The sequence below is a fragment of the Neolamprologus multifasciatus genome, chromosome 13 (genome assembly GCF_963576455.1).
Source record: "Neolamprologus multifasciatus chromosome 13, fNeoMul1.2, whole genome shotgun sequence".
In the NCBI taxonomy this organism is placed as follows: Eukaryota; Metazoa; Chordata; class Actinopteri; order Cichliformes; family Cichlidae; genus Neolamprologus; species Neolamprologus multifasciatus.
The window spans coordinates 1,938,097-1,954,790 of NC_140451.1; the positions used below are offsets into that span (position 1 = coordinate 1,938,097).

Here is a 16,694-nt window from a genome sequence, read left to right on the forward strand (position 1 = left end):
ATATCTCTGTGCAGTTCAAGGACCCTTGGATTAACACCTGTCTCTTCTTTCCCTTTGACCTGGAGAGAACGCTAGTGTTTACCTTGTGGCTCCTCAACAATTTCCTCTGTTCTGTAAGTGAGAATAAAGACTGTGGAACATTTACTTGTGAGCTTGTTGGTTCTGCTTTTGGGTCCGTTTCACTATTTGGCCTCATGGCCTCATGGCACTGACACATCCATTTCCAAAAGCTGAAAAATAACTGGACAAACTGACATTTGTAATGACATTGCTCAAAAAAAAGGAACACTTTGAAAATACATCAGATCTCAATAGGAAAAAAATATCTATATTAATATGGACTGGGTAATACACTACCAGTCAAAAGTAGGGACACATTCAAAACTTTGAATATGTTCCCAAGTGCAGACCAAGAGTCCCTCTGCTGCTGAGGATACATTCATCCGAGTCAGCAGCCTCAGAAATCACAAGTTAACAGCTCCTCAGGTCAGAGCCCAGATAGATGCCACACAGAGCTCCAGTAGCAGACACATCTCTACATGTTCAGAGGAGACTGTGTGAATCAGGCCTTTATGGTCAAATAGCTGCAGAGAAACCAGGACTAAGGAAAAGCAACAAGCAGAAGAGATTTGTTTGGGCCAAGAAACACAAGGATGGACATTAGACCAGTGGACATCTGTGCTTTGGTCTGATGAGTCCAAGTCTGAGATCTTTGGTTCCACCTGCTCGGTCTTTGTGTGACACAGAAAAGTTTAACAATGGTCTCTACATGCATGGTTCCCACCGTGAAGCATGGAGGAGGAGGTTTGATGGTGTGGGGGGGCTTTGCTGGTGACACTGTTGGGGATTTAGTTAAAACTGAAGGCAGACCTGACCAGCATGGCTACCACAGCATCCTGCATCCCAATGCTCCAAATGTGACTCGGAAACAATGCACCACTTCTATTTTATTGGTGACTATGTGATGTCATTTGAACACAGTGCTAATTACGAAAAAAAGTATCTTTACTTATTTAACACAACTTTCTAAATCACACATTTCTTATATGACAAGAATAGTATTTAAAGTGTTTCAACATATTTATCTGTTTTGTTACATTTGGCCGGAGGTGCTGTGATGTGTGCCTCCTACAACAGAGGGTGCTGCAGCATCGCCAGCACCCATATTTCCCATGGTGACAAAGGTGTCATGGGAAACAGTAAACTTTGTGACATGTCATGTATCGATGTACCATCCTGGAGGAGTTGGACTACCTGTGAAACCTCTGTAGAGTATGGCTTTATGCTGCTAGTGGTGACCTGACCAAGTAAAATCAGTGGAAAAAACAAACAAACAGTCAGAAAAGATGAGGAGGAAAAAACTGTCAGTGGCCTTCCTGTTTGGGGGTTGTGTCATTGTTGCCCCTCCACTGCAACTGTTGTTAATGTCATTAACATCAAAACACCTGAAACTGATTAACAACCTCCAATTACTTTCTAGCTAAAGTCTCAAGTTTAATATGTCTTTACAAGATCTTTTTTCGTATGTCTCTCTGCTTTGCTTTTGCAGTATGGTGTGGTTCTTAATCTTTTGCTCCGTGAAAACATCATTATTGAGCTCTTCAGCCAAATACTGAGCCTCTGAAAATAATTAGAATAAAATCGTCAGTAATCGCTGCACAGTTAAGGCAATAGTTTTGTTAAAGCTGTTGAATAAAAGCTGAAAATCTGCAGTTCAGCCACAAACTGACATGACTTAATATTACAATCTAACAAATCAATTACTTTGCGTGTGTGTGTGTGTGTGTGTGTGTGTGTTTAAGAGTGCAGGTGGGGCCCATTTTGAATATTTTTCATTACTTCTGCTTGTTATCAAGATTCTAAAATTCACTTCAACTGGTAGCAGCTCTGATCTTTACTCAAACCTTACGTTATTTAATTCTATTTATTGACTTTTTTGTCGAGTACTGATGGATACTTTTGTTGTGAGACGACATTTTTTCATTGAAACTGTGCAAATCTGGAAAATACCTATTTCAACTGAAATAAAGAGTTGTTTTTGTGGTTGCCATGCTGCTGCAGGGATAAAGACTCGTACTAGAGATGCACAAATTAAGCTCACTTATTTATTCAAAACAGATTAAAAGGATGCTTAAGCATTAACGTGTTTGCAGGGACAGTCTGGCGGAGAACTGTGGCACTACATGACCTTGATATACTTGCTACCTGATTTATTGCAGAAAGGTGTAGAAGGATGGCTCCGCCCTAGAAGGCTGAGGTGTAAAACAGCCCAACCATTTCACCTACGAGTAATTAACAAAGACGCGGAAGACAGAGAGAAACAAAACCTCACCACGGTTCTGTCAAACCATAACAGTATAATGTGGGGAGGCTGAGTGATATCCAGGGTGGGTGGGGAAGATGGGTGAAGAGAAACTGAATCTTTTTGGTTCTAGTTATTGAAAGTGACCTGTCGTGGCTTACTCCTTCAACTCAACCAGGGTCATAAGTTTCCCCGTCCCTAAAAAACCTCCTCAAGGTCTTTCTCTGGCGTTCTCCTGTAAGATGTCTGGAAATGAATAAGAAAAGGAAACTGTGATGTTTACCCAACATGAGCAACAATGTTACCCTCGCTACAGTAGAGTGTGTTACTTGGGTATGACGGTCTATTATTTCACTTATCTATGTGTTTTGCTTAAGGAAAATAAAATGTAATAAACATAGATAGGACGACTATGGGGTGTACAGAGCTTCTGTCATTTTGTATTCTAATAACAGTGGAGGAAAGTTCTACTTCCTGTGAAGGCAAATTGGTTGACATTTTGTTATCCTCATCAACCAGTGAACTCTAAGACACCACTCGCACACACTCTGCAATCGGTCAGCTTCATTACTCATCACAGATAAGTGTGTGGCTGTAGGGGGATGAGGCCAGTCAGCAACACGTCTGACTTTCCAGGGTTTCACAAATGGATCCCAAGCAAGCATGTACCACACACGAGCTTCGGTATTCTAATGTGCATTTATTACACGTTTTAAATAAATAAATCATCCGTAAAATTATTTTACACATCCTCAAATAAAAATATATTTATATATGTATAAAAACAGACATTCAGCGAGCAACGAGAAGACAAAGGGTTAGGGGATGTGTCCATGGATTACACTTACACTTCAATGCATTTTGTACACATCGAGACAAAACAGTCAGAACACAAGCCTGTGAATATCAAGTATAGCTGCCATGTTGTTCATTCAATGCTAGTGAATGTCTGTTTGGTTGAACTGTGTGAGCGAGATAATGAGCCCAGTCAGGACGCAGTGCCCAGCAAAAAGTGTGCGCTGCAGTGTTACCAACAAATAATTCTGATTATAGTCTTTGTCGCCTCCTGTACACTACGAGACAGTCTGTGTCTGAATATAGCGTTCCCTGGCAGTGAGGTCAATCAGGGTCCTTCAAGTCTCCTTGAGCAGCAGGCAAGAGTCCAAGAAGTGACTCCACTGATAAAAACAACAATAATCAACACAGGGCACTCTACTAAAACGATGTCCTCAAAAAGTCAAACATGAGTCATGAGGATTAAAAACAAACTTTTCTTTTTCTTTACTTTTTTACACAAGTCAGTACTAAAAACCCGGAGTACAAAAATATATGTTTTTTGTCTTTGTGTGGCTTTTTTTACTTTACAAAAAATAAACTACTCATCAAGGTATATTTATCAGTATAAAACTGTCTCCAGAGGTTTTTGGGGAGAGAAATCCAGTCAGGTTCTCCTTTTTCTCTGACGTTTCCGTTTTATTCTCTGACGAGTATCACGTGCGCTTAGTCCTTTGACTGAAAGGGTAGTGGATGAAGTCAAAAGGCCGGTGGTGGCTCGGATGGGTGGGCTGGTGCCCCTTTGGCAGCCTCTTCATGAAGTGGACTTCACGTTGGTGCTGGCGTGTCCGTGAGCCCTTCCGTGGACGCCCCCGACGCGTGAAAGCCATGTACCAGCCCTCATAACGGACGTTCTTCAGCGCCGTGTAGTTGTTCTCCAGAACGATTTCGGTGAAGATACAGTCACGGCCTAGTCCATTTTTCTGCAGAATCACAAACGACAGAAAAAAGAGGATGTTCACAAAAGATGTTAAAGATTTGCAGAATGAAAACCTTCCCCTCAAATGTGCAGCGTATGCTACAGTCATTACAAATCAAACAGAGGGAGATCACTATTCTCCCCCTTCAACAGACCTCCAGCAACCCTCGTGGGTCAGTTGCAGCAGCGCACACCTTCCTGTCATAAAGCCTTAATCAGACCCTAAGTGTCACTTTCATTCCATGTTTGACTTCCTGTTGCATTTGTGGTTAAATCTAACAGCTCTGGTCAGCTAGAATAACAATCAGTAGATGCTTAAACACACATCAGGTCTGCAGAGTTCAGTGAATCCCATTGAGTTTAAGTTCCAGGTTACATCAGGTCTTTACGACAATAAAAGGCAGGCATGTGAAAGATGGGTGAAGTGTGGATGAGCGCGTGATGTCCAGTTGGTAACATCATCAAGTGTACAGTGTAGTTCTCTGAAACAGCACTAGCACGCAGGCCTGGCCTACTGTACAGAGTGTGTTAAAAATAGTCCTGGCACACTCCTGTACACACACTGAAAACACACACTTTCTGTATATTCTTCAACACAAGCACACACACACACACACACACACACATGCACACACACATATACTGCGGGTGAGGTAGGTGGTGACTGGGCCGGTAGCTTGGGGCAGATGGTGTTCAAGGTAGGGTGCTGGGTGGGTGGAGCGTGTGTGTGTGTGTGTGTGTGTGTGTGTGTGTGTGTGTATGGTAGGGTTACAGAAAGGCTGGCAGCTCTGTTTATTAGCCATCACAGTGAGAGAGGTCAGGCAGTCACCCACTAAGACACATCTCACATGACAACGTTAAATGCAGCATTGTGGAGTCCTGAGCCAGCCGCATTTCTTTATTTCTAACCAAAGAGCCAGACTTTTGTAACGTTTAAGAGTGGTCCTTAGTAATAATTCTATGGTCTTCTTCAGTCCTTTTCAATTCAATTCAATTCAACTTTATTTATATAGCGCCAAATCACAACAAAAGTCGCCTCAAGGCGCTTCATAGATACAGAGAAAAACCCAACAATCATATGACCCCCTATGAGCAGCACTTTGGCGACAGTGGAAGGAAAAACTCCCTTTTAACAGGAAGAAACCTCCAGCAGAACCAGGCTCAGGGAGGGGCGGGGCCATCTGCTGTGATTGGTTGGGGTGAGAGAAGGAAGACAGGATAAAGACATGCTGTGGAAGAGAGACAGAGATTAATAACAGATATGATTCAACACAGAGAGGTCTGTTAATACATAGTGAGTGAGAAAGGTGACTGGAAAGGAAAAACTCAATGCATCATGGGAATCCCCCGGCAGCCTACATCTATTGCAGCATAACTAAGGGAGGATTCAGGGTCACCTGGTCCAGCCCTAACTATATGCTTTAGCAAAAAGGAAAGTTTGAAGCCTAATCTTAAAAGTAGAGACAGTGTCTGTCTCCCCCAGTCTGTCTGTTAAGCCACCTAACACTGACCTATGAATAATACGAGCATAAAAAAGGCTAAACCAGCGTTGTATCTACACATAACGGCCAACTTCAAAAAGAACCAGTTTTTCAGTTGTATCTTTAAGCATGTTGTTACTAGCAACCATTCACAAAAACACATGGTTTGTTTCCATGTCTTTTGTTGAATCTAAATGCCAAAGATAACAATTTGAGAACCATAAAGTAATAGTTGTGCACCAACAAGGTGATTCCCAAAGAGCTTTTAAGTGAAATGTTGGCATATCTCAGCATGGTGTGAAGAAATAGTTGAAGAAACTGGACAAGTGGAGGATAAAAGAAGAAGTGGCACATGTAAAAATATCTGCAAAAGACGAGCAGATGAAAGCCATGTCCTTCAGAATCAGGAAAAACAGAACCCAGGTGTTCCTGTCTGCTATACCGGCCACTTGGTTATGCGTATATGCCCGGTGTGCTAGCGTCTTTCATCCTGTGGTTATGTGCTGGATTGTCTCGGGGTATCTGCACAGCCTGCTCCTGGGCTCTTGCCTGGTGAGTTAGGGTCCAGCGTCTGTAGATCTTGTGCTTACAGTTTGTTCTTGTGCTGTTTTGATTAGTGCCTCTGTGCTGTCTTTCAGTCCAGCTTTCTTCAGCCATTAGTAGCATGTTTCGGTATCAGCCAGTAGTACATGCGTCCTTCTATGATGGTTCCTGTTCTTGCTTCTCTTCTTTCTCTGGTTTTTGCTGCCTGACATATTCACTAAGCACACGATCGGATGTGGCCATCTTCCTGGTGTACTCATTGGTCTTTGTGGTTTTATCCTAGTGGTTTTGACACTCACTAGTCCTTGACCTCCTTCCTTCCACTTAATGTACAGCCTCAGGGTGATGGACTTGGGGAGAAACCCTCCATGCATGGTGAGGAGCTTTCTTGTCTTAATGTCACAGGGTGCTATCGCTTCCGCTTATTATTCCAGCAAAGTATCTGATGACCATCAGGGCATTGGTGCTGATTGCCTGGATGTTGTTTTTCCAATTCAGCTGACTCCTCAAGACAGAGCAGAGAAGACCAGTCGCTGCACCACCGAGATTTACTACAAGAAAGTCTTTGATTCAATCCCTGACACGGGGATCCTGGAATGGCTTCAACAGGGCCCTAAGAACCTTCATCAGGAATTCAACGAGGATGTGGTGAACAACACTACAGGCCAAATTCAAGACAATTGCACAGGTCACCATCAAGTGCAGGATTTACAAAGGAGGTGCCCTGTCCCCACTGCTGTTCTGCCTCAGTGAGGTCATTATGGATACTGACTATGGAATGGTGCAATCGTTAGCTGCCTGAATGACATCAAGCTGTATGGAGCAAACTAGGATCTACAGCAACAACATCGGAATGTCATTTGGATTGGAGAACAACAAGGAGAGGGAAGGTAATCAGAACTGAATGGAAAGCATACACTGAGGACAGCTACAAGTAGCTGGGAATCCCACAGGGAAATGGAAACCATGAAGAGGAAAGCCACAACCACCAAAAACCTGCAGCGAGTAAGGCAAGTCCTGAGGAGTCAGCTGAATGGGAAGAAAACAATCTGGGCAATCAACACCTACTGCTGGTCATCAGATACCCTGCTGGGGTAATAAACTGGCCAAAGCAGGACAAAGAAGTTACTGACATCTCCGAAGACCCCAGAAAAAAGAGGAGTTAGAGGAGGAACCATCATGGAAGGACAGGCCCCTACACGGCATGTACCACCGTCGGATCTGTGCTCTAATGTACTAAAAACTGACTTTAATACATTTAGTTCAGTTTTGAAATCACTTCAGTCTCAACTTCACACCAGCAGGGGCAGCAGGAGGGGAGGAGTCAGAGAGAAACTCGGTTTGTAGAAGAGAGCCTGCCCGCGAGCAGGTTATGTTGCAGTCTGTTACCTGGTAAGTGACTCAGGGTCAAAGTTAACTCTCGTTCTGGAACTGAGAACCCAGAATTCCCCTCATCTCAGGTTGTTAGCTAAACCTGTTTCCTGGAATAGGACCAAAAGGCTTTTGATCATCATCAGCAAGCTTCTAACATAATTCTGGTTGGATATTTGACCACTTTTCTTATCTGGCTGGTTTACTGGTATGAACCTGACTTTTAAGTATAGTCCACATGCCCATGTAAATGGTAAATGGACTGATTCTTATACAGCGCTTTTCTACTCTCTCGGAGTACTCAAAGCGCTCTATACAACATGCCACATTCACCCAGTCACACCCATTCTCACAAGCACTTTTATCTATACTTAGTGCTATCTAACTGCATTCAAACACATTCATACTCCGATGGATGCATCGGAGAGCAACTTGGGGTTAGTATCTTGCCCAAGGATACTTGACATGCAGACTGGAGGAGCCAAGGATCGAACCACTAACCTTCCGATCAGTAGGTGACCTGCACTACCTCCTGAGCTACAGCCACCCCTGTATATGGCAGGCTTGAGTCCTGGTTGTTCCTGAATATCCTGGGCAAATTATTTTCCATCTGAGGACAAAAGTTTGGGTTTCTCCTAGGACTTCCAGAAAGATGACACATCTAAATCACTAATTACATATAATTGCTTGAACAGATGATCATGGAATCTGCAACTGTTTAGAAATGGCTCCAGGAGACTTTGTGCAAATCTTCACTGAGCTCCTTGGACACATTGTTACAAGCGTTGCTCTCAAGCAAGTTATTTTTATGTTGCAAAGAGAAACTACCAGCTGTAATCAGTCCTGATCACTAATGTGATTTTAAAAGGCCTTGGCCTTGTCAAATTAAAAGACATAAGCGAGTGTACGTCTATATTTGAGTCCATACGATTACTTTTGGCCATGTGTGGATTGAAGAAAATCCCAAATAAGTTCAAACCCAATTCTTGTTTTTCAAAATGGTTGAAGGTGTATTCTGTACATTCATTCCACTTTGGAAAATCAACAGTTCAAAGAAACTGTTAAAAGCAAATTTACCATAACATTTATAATAATTGTGTGTACACTTCTGGCCACACAGTGTATGTTTAGTCAAAACTGTGGGAGTGTATTCAGTCTGGACTATTTTCAGCTGTTAAATGCAGTGTCATTATAACTGTGTATTGACAACAAATTACGTGTAAAAATGCAATAATGATAGTTTAACTTTAATGTAATATTTAGATAATTTATTGTCTATGAAAAAAGCCTTTTGTGAAGCTTGGACATCTTATTTACTTCATCACCGATAAAATAAAACTGAAGAATAACTTCAGGCTCCTTTTCAGCAGTTTAGTCAGGATCACATAAAGTCAACTTCAGTTATCAATGAGTCCATGAATTAAAACCAGTTTTTAAAAACATATTCATAGTTGTCCCACAGATTTATCTTTCTGTACAGCAACTTTAAAGAACTCCTCATTTTGATATCGACACGTCTCTGTGATTAAGCTTTCTGAGTAAACTTCAATAATTACTCCCACTAATACGAGACTTGATAAAGTGTTTGGTGCTCGTCCTGTAGCATTAAATAATGTTGACCACTGTTTGGTCAAAACTCAGATTATTAAACTTTTCCCTAAACCAGCTAACCAGTGGAACCAGCTCCCAGTTTGGACTGGGTTGACAGGCGCCATCCCTACTTTTAAGAGTACACTTAAAGGTTTTCTTTTTGATGAAGCTTGCAGTCATGAGGTGATGCTGTTATGGGACTTGGCTGCTGGGGGCTTCCTGTGATGCAGTGCTTCTTTTTCACTCTTCATGTGTTTGGACAGCACTACTGTATGTCATCATTAGTAATTAATTTTAAACCACGGGTCTCTTTCCCCTCACCCCCACAGGCAGCCTCGTTCTGCCTGTTTCTCTTTGTTACAGGAAACTTTCCTTCCTGCTTGCTCATGAGGTTGTTAGGGTTGTCTCTCTAATATTGTGGGATCTTTACTGTATAATATATTTATTTTTTATTTTTATTAACCTTTATTTAACCAGGAAGATCCCATTGAGATTAAAAACCTGGCCAAGACAGGCAGCAGCATTTGTCTCACAGTTACAGGAATCACTCAAACACAGGCAGCAACAACACACATGCAACAATAAGTGAAAGAATACAAATAAAATAAAATTCAAATAAAAATAAAAAAATCAGTTAAAATGACAATCAATCTACTTGAAACAGTTGCATGTTATGGACTTGGCCTCAAGGATTCGTAGTTTAGATTTAAAAGCACTTAATGAAATGAATTCAGTCATTTTCCTTCTGCAGTTTGTTCCAAGCCGACGGGGCTAAATGGACAAAAGCTCTTTTACCAAGTTCAGTTCAGGCAAATGGAGCAGAAAGCAACAAGTAACCATGCGGACGAAGAGAATACCGACCAGCATGTTTCATTACAAGCAGGGAACATAGATAAGAAGGCAGCAACCCAAGTATCGCCTTAGATATAAAACTGTATAGATGAGAGTTCCTCCGACTTACCAAAGCAGGTCCTACCTGAGAGTATAACTCACAGTGGTGAGTCTGAGAGTTACGGTTAGTGATGAACCTCAGAGAAGCACGATACACAGAATCAGCCATTTAAAGACATTGAGCAGAAGCATTCATATATAGAATATCTCCATAATCCAGCACAGGCAAGAATGTTGCAGCAACAAGCCGCTGCTTTGTATTAAAAGAGAAACACAACTTATTTAGAAAATAAAATCTCAGTTTTAACTTAAAGATTCTCTACATGTGGTTTGAAGGTGAGCGAGTCATCAATTAAGACTCCCAGATATTTACAGGTGTGAACCGACTCTATTTTATTACCTTCAGTGGTTACTGATGGGATTGTACATACATACACATACATACATATACACATATATGAATGTGAAATGAAATGGGATTCACTGAACTTAATAATAATGTTATAGATTAGCTTGATTGATAGAATTAATCAATTATTATTATTATTTTTTCTAATGCGCCATTAATTTTATGATATTTGTTTTGACCAGGATAATGGTCACTCTGACATTCAGTGTGAGGAAGAAGCTGTTCCCAGGTTTAGTCTTCGTTTTGCTTTTAATGGGATTATTCACAGAAAAACATAATTAAATAAAACGAGTAAATCAAAAATGACTGTTGCTGATGTTATTGATGAAAAGCATCACTAATATGGAATAATTTTCATTAATGTGAAAAACAAATGACTTATTCTCTGACATGCTCGGCCATCTGGACCCTGAACACACGACGCTTTCAGTCATATGGTCAAAGTTCTGTCTGATTCTTTTACATCAAAGAAATCGATTTGATTTCTCTGATCTCTGCACATTTCTCTCGAGGTCAGCTGAAAGCGGTGGATGGAGCAGTAGTTTGTGCTGCTACATCCATTATCATTGAGAATCAGCTAGTGAGTCTTTGGACCATGAGCTGGCTGAAATCAGCTTTGAGCCTCACCTTGCCAATGAGCTTCCCTCTCTTGTTCATGCAGATGTACAGGTCAGTCTCAGCTCCCCTGATGCGCACTCGACTTCCAAAAGTATCTGTTTCCACGATGAGTTTAGCTGCAGAGATCAGACAGAAGAGTTCAGTCAGCAACTGCAACACAGACGGTTTCTGTGCCTTTTATTAGACATTTTGCTTAAACATTAAATTCTGAATAAATGACTTTGCAGACTATGCAAACAGAAAAAAATGAATCAAAAACACACAAAAACGCTTGCATGTATTTCCAAGCATACACACTCTCGTTCACAGTGAAGCCTATGGGACCATTCCTGGGGATTCATGCAAGTTGGAATTTTTGCAAAATGATAAAACCACGTGTCTCCTGAGCCTTTGAAACCTAAAGAGGCGATCCTGGCAGTCTCATTAAGACTCCCTTTTCAAATAATTCAGCACTGACCTCATGCATAGAGCGGCACATTTATCTCTATATCCTGAAAAGTACTGAAAGACACAGGAAATACAGGATTTTCATGTTTGTGTTACTTTTTTACCCAAATACAAAAAATATTAGTAAATTCTCCTGTTGAAATAGTACACAGCATTTTTATATCTCCTGTGTTTGCAGTGCATTCATCTGACATTCACACAGGTATTATTTCAGAGCACCTTAAGACAGCAGATTGTCTATAACATTAAATAAACAATGTTTTAAACAGATTAACTATTGGGGACCAGCAGTTACAGCAGAGAGAATGTAGAAAGCACACAGACTTCCCCTTTCTCACTTTCTCTTTCATTCAAAATGTACTTCAGGTGATCCTGACACACACACACACACACACACACACACACACACACACACACACACACACACACAGACACACACGTACATTAGCTCCATGGAAGACTGTGCTTGAAATAAAACAAAGAGAGTAAAGCTCGATGAGGCCCGTTAGATTCTGAGGCAGGACAGAGAAGGGTTAAAGGTGGGGGCTGACATGGGAGCAAGAACTATGCAGGAAATGTTCAGGAGGCATAAGTAGGATGGCTTCTAATAGCTCTTCCAGATCTGCGTGATCTCTAGAGGATCACCTCCAGCACCATCCGCAGCCAACTGGACAATTTTTCTAGGCCTCTTCCCCTTGAACAGTACAGACTGAATTCAGATAGAGTGCAAAGAGGCTACAAGTAAGTAACTCAACACTAAGTAAGTAATACTTAGTGTTGAGTTAATAAAAGAAGATAATATTGATATCTTTGCCTTTCTTGGGAAATTTAAGCATCTTCAGACACAGACAGCTCCAGGATTAGTGATCGAAACAAACAGACACATTTATAATACACGTAATGTGACGATGTTTAAAGGAAGTTACTCTTTTAAAATAATTTCAGACATTTAAATACAAAAGGTGATTTTGCAACTATGTTAATGTTCTCTCTTAATTTCCATATAGTACAGTGGCCCACCTTTCACTGTTAATATGGTTAGAATGAACTACAGCGAGAAAAACAAAAGCAAACAAACAAATGTGAAATATGTCAAATACTTCGAAAGCTTAAAAAAGAATGGACCAGGTTACATTTGTAAGACTATAGTTTGATAAGCACAAATTATGGTAATGTTTAATTAATAATCGACCTAAATGAACACAGATAAATCAGGCGTCGCCGTCTCTGCGCTGCGTGGAGCGTGGAAGCGATTTTTAGAGAGTTGTCGGTTATTACAGAAGGAGTTACTGGGTTTCTCTTACCGTGCACGTCTCCATCCTCGGCCATGGCGTTGATCTTCTTGTTGGGCAGGACCTGTACGTGTTTGCCGCTGGTCCGGCTGTAAAGCTGGTAGATCCGGATCAACCTGCGGCTCGTGCGGTCCGTCACTTTGCTCTGTTCGCTTACATGCTGCGTGAAATTAGGCGGGGACTGATTGGTTACCTGTCAGAAATTAGACGGCATTACTTACTTATTTATTTAAAATTTACAAGGTCGGTCGCGCGGCTTCGGGTTGTCGACGGACTGAAGCCTTTGAAACAGTTTGTTTGTTTTCTCACTTCTTTCTTTCTTTCTTTGGCTTTTTTGTTTGTTTGTGTTTTTGGGCGGTGGTGGGGGGTAACTGTAACAAGCTCCAGAAGAGCGGCTGCCAGATGAAATTAACAGGTTCCAAAAAGACGCACGGTGTGATAACAGGTTGTGCATACAGGAGAATGCGCGCCGCAATGCCCAGAAGAAGAAGAAGAAAAGACGTCGTATGATTGAAATAAAAGCTCGACTGCTCATTCATCATGGTGTGAAATAACATGAAACTACTTTCACTTCGTTCTTAATGTGTTTTTCTTTCACTCTCTCCGTCGCGTTCCGCTGTGATGGAATGAGTGGAGGTAACGGAAACGTTGGATCGTTCAACCCCCAATCTGTGCCCGAGCATCTTGTGCCAGGGCCAATATGTTCATCAGCAACCTGTCAGCAGGCCGCGCGCCGTGGGAGCCATTCGATACTGTCGTATTACAACATGTTATGTTACCTTTCCCCCTCTCTTTATGATTGCCGCGCATCGCTCGCTTGGACTGACGGTTTTTAACCTAATTCTTATTTTTGCAACTAAAATAATTTGCAGTATTTTAAAGACAAATTGTAGTAATGACATACCTGCGCGCAGTAGAACAATGCAAATAAGTGCAGAAACCTGCAAAAGAAAGAATACCGTGCATTCAGTGACTTAATACGGGGCTGCGTGGAAAAACATTAATAGTGCGTAAAGAGTCGAGGTTAAGCAGGACAGCACTCACACACAGCTGAACCTGGATGGGATGGGTCGCATGTTGGATGCAGTCAGTTTTTACTAGGATCCGTTAATAAGAGCACACAATCTACAAAATAAGCAACCAAGTCCAAAGATCTCAAAGGAATCCAGAAAACGGTCAGATGCGCTGACGGACGGGTTTAACAAAGGGACACATTCTTCATTACATCTGTGACCTTCGCCGACAAAATCTTGCTCAGTTGAAACGGCAGTTAGTGGTCATAATTTGTCATTAAGGTGTAGCTGCCCGCGTCTGTCGCAGAGCTGCCCAAAGTGCACTTGGAGAAGAAAAGCTCTGCGATGAAGTTTCTTTCTTGTTCCTACGCACAGCCCGTCACTATATTCCTCCTGCGTGATAAATCCTCGTGGGTCCTCTCCGGCCTTCAGGTGTGTTTGCAGAGTGAGCTGACTCGCTGTTGCTGCACTGGCTCGATGCTGCAGCTCCGCTCGGCTGTGACTACACACAGGACTCTCCTCTCTCTGCTCTCATCCCGCAGCTCCCGTGTCAAGCCTCTCGCTCAGCGCTCACACACCCCCGGTAAAAATGGCAGACTGAGAACAAGCCCCCTTTTTCTACAGAACAAAAGCGACCCCCCACACCCCCAGCCCCACTCTTTCCTCCCTTGCCTTGATGCGAAACATCTCTTTACCTGAGTAGCGCTCCGGACTTTGTTGAGGAACAAAGAGGCGAGGAGGAGCCCTGGCTGCCCCAGGGACTGCATGAAAAATTAAAACCACCAAACAAATACAGTAAATTACAACAAGGCATCAGGGTGACAAACACTTTTCTGGGGGCTTTACCTGTTTGTCACAAAGGCGATTTGATGACCCGCAGACGCTCGTGTTGATCGTTCAGTTCTGGGATGCAAACATTGAACAAACAAAACAAAACAAAAAACACACAAATACAAACAATTAAAAAAGAAAACTAAATTTGATAAATAAACAGCCTCTTTCTTGCAACATGTAACTAGACCACAGTGACTATCTGGCTTTTAAAGCCTTAATCTCATGACAGAGGGAGACATCGGTTCATTAAGGCAAAGCAGACAGCAGTATGTGACATTCACACCTCACAGCCTCCCGAGTTATATTTAAGAAAACCCTTAAAGACTTAAAATGACCAGTGACAACTTTATATCGCTTTGATGTCTGACAGGTTGGATGAGGAGGTGCGGGTTCATTAGATCAGGTGGAGTCATTTTGTTTTTAGATTATAAGTAATGTCCAGGTTTACTCTGATGAGTTTTTGTTAAGAACACCCTCATACCTCATTAAACCAAAGCCCCCCAGCCACTGAAAGAAGATGGTTTCAGTGAAGCATGTCATACTGACTGAAGCCACCAGTGGGCGCTGCAGCAGAAATTATTAGGTGTAGGAAAACACTAGTTGCCCCCAGTGTTCTTAGTGACATTATACTGAACGACAGTTTAAAAAGAGACATTTCATCTATTATCTGCTCTACTGACAGGCGTCATGTTGGCACATAGTTTGTTTTTCTGTTCCCTCCCTCTCGTTAGCCTCCTCTGCTCCGTGGATGTGCACATGTGGATATACATCTGTGTGCGGTGACAAGTTAAACATGTAACCTCAGTTGAAACATTACGTGGGTCAGTGTGTGAGGTAATGTGTGTAGTGTGGCTGAAAACTGTAATAAAACTTTTTGCATGTGTCCTGATGTGTATTTGTGTTAGATGAGTGGCAGGTAGCTGCTATTCTGTGCCCTGGCTCAGGGTCCTGTTGCCCTCCCCTTAACCCTGGGGGCCCTGCATCCATCAGCAGCCCTGCAGGGGGCAAACACCCTTCCCCCCTTTCTCTTCCTCTCTCTCCTCTTCTTCCACTTGTGATCACAGACACACCATTGGATTTATGAAAGCGCTGTGGTTTGAAGGATTTTTATTGGGAGAGACCGGAGACGACGGGATAAAAAAAATGAGTATATTGGGGGGACAGCTGAGGTTGAGGAGTTTGGAGATAAAATTAGAAAGCCGAGGTGAAGATGGGTTGAACATGTACAAAGGTGGGATAGCAAATATATGGAGCTGCTGGCCAAGAAGAAAGGAGGAAAACTCTGGTAGTGCAGAACTTGCAAAGAGTTGGTCTGACTGAGGAGGATGCTGGGGTAGGGATGCTGGGATGGCAGCAGATGCTGTGGTGACCCCTGAAGACAGCAAAAAAAGAAGATGACGAAGTGTCAGGCTTTTCAGGGACCCCCTATCACCCACTCTATCCTTTTCACTACTAAACATTTGCCTTTATTAGATGTTGTTAACTTTAGTCTGTTATTTGCCAAAGTTCATGTGCTTGTTTGTGGTATCACTTTTTCTTCGTTCCTTCAACATTTAAGCAGCCCTGACAGATGAGTGCTTTCCTCAGCATCTTCCAGTGATCAGATCAGCGTCTGTGTTCAACATATGCAGGGTATCTTTCTGTTATGTGGATTCACTTCACCTAACATTGGCGATCAGGATCAGTTAAAAAACAAAACAAAACAAAACAAAACAAAACAAAACAAAACAAAACAAAACAAAACAAAACAAAACAAAACAAAACAAAACAAAACAGTCATTAACATTAGGTAAGTCCTTGTTAGTACGTGAATTAACAGTTGATCGACGTGTGGATTCACTCTGCCTGACAGCAGGTTACCCCTGAGTCCGACCAACTGTCAGAATTAACAAGTGGCATAGAAACATTTAACAGTATTCCCCAAAAACCCTCTTTTGTCTGATTATTTACTAATTAAATTTAAATGTACAATAATGGATTACGCCAGTCTCGCTCTGCAGGCCTACTTGTTGTTCCTAGAGTATTTAAAAGTAGAATGGGAGGCAGAGCCTTCAGTTTTCAGGCCCCTCTTCTGTGGAACCAGCTTCCAGTTTGGATTCAGGAGACAGACACTATCTCTACTTTTAAGATTAGGCTTCAAACTTTCCTTT

At 42.0% G+C, this 16,694-nt stretch overlaps 1 protein-coding gene and 1 long non-coding RNA gene across 2 annotated transcripts in view; one reads left to right on the forward strand and one right to left on the reverse strand.

Annotated features, from left to right (window-relative positions):
- Positions 1-16,694, forward strand: part of LOC146504771 (uncharacterized) — a 126,714-nt gene that overhangs the window by 35,364 nt on the left and 74,656 nt on the right. The window lies entirely within an intron of this gene.
- fgf8a (fibroblast growth factor 8a) lies at positions 1,714-15,260 on the reverse strand. The gene is made up of 5 exons (XM_085183678.1): positions 13,742-15,260; positions 13,602-13,638; positions 12,710-12,890; positions 10,968-11,074; positions 1,714-4,059 (listed from the first exon to the last, which is right to left on the reverse strand). The coding sequence occupies exons 1-5, from the start codon at positions 13,771-13,773 to the stop codon at positions 3,793-3,795; spliced, it is 624 nt and encodes a 207-aa protein (XP_085039804.1). The 5' UTR covers positions 13,774-15,260; the 3' UTR covers positions 1,714-3,792.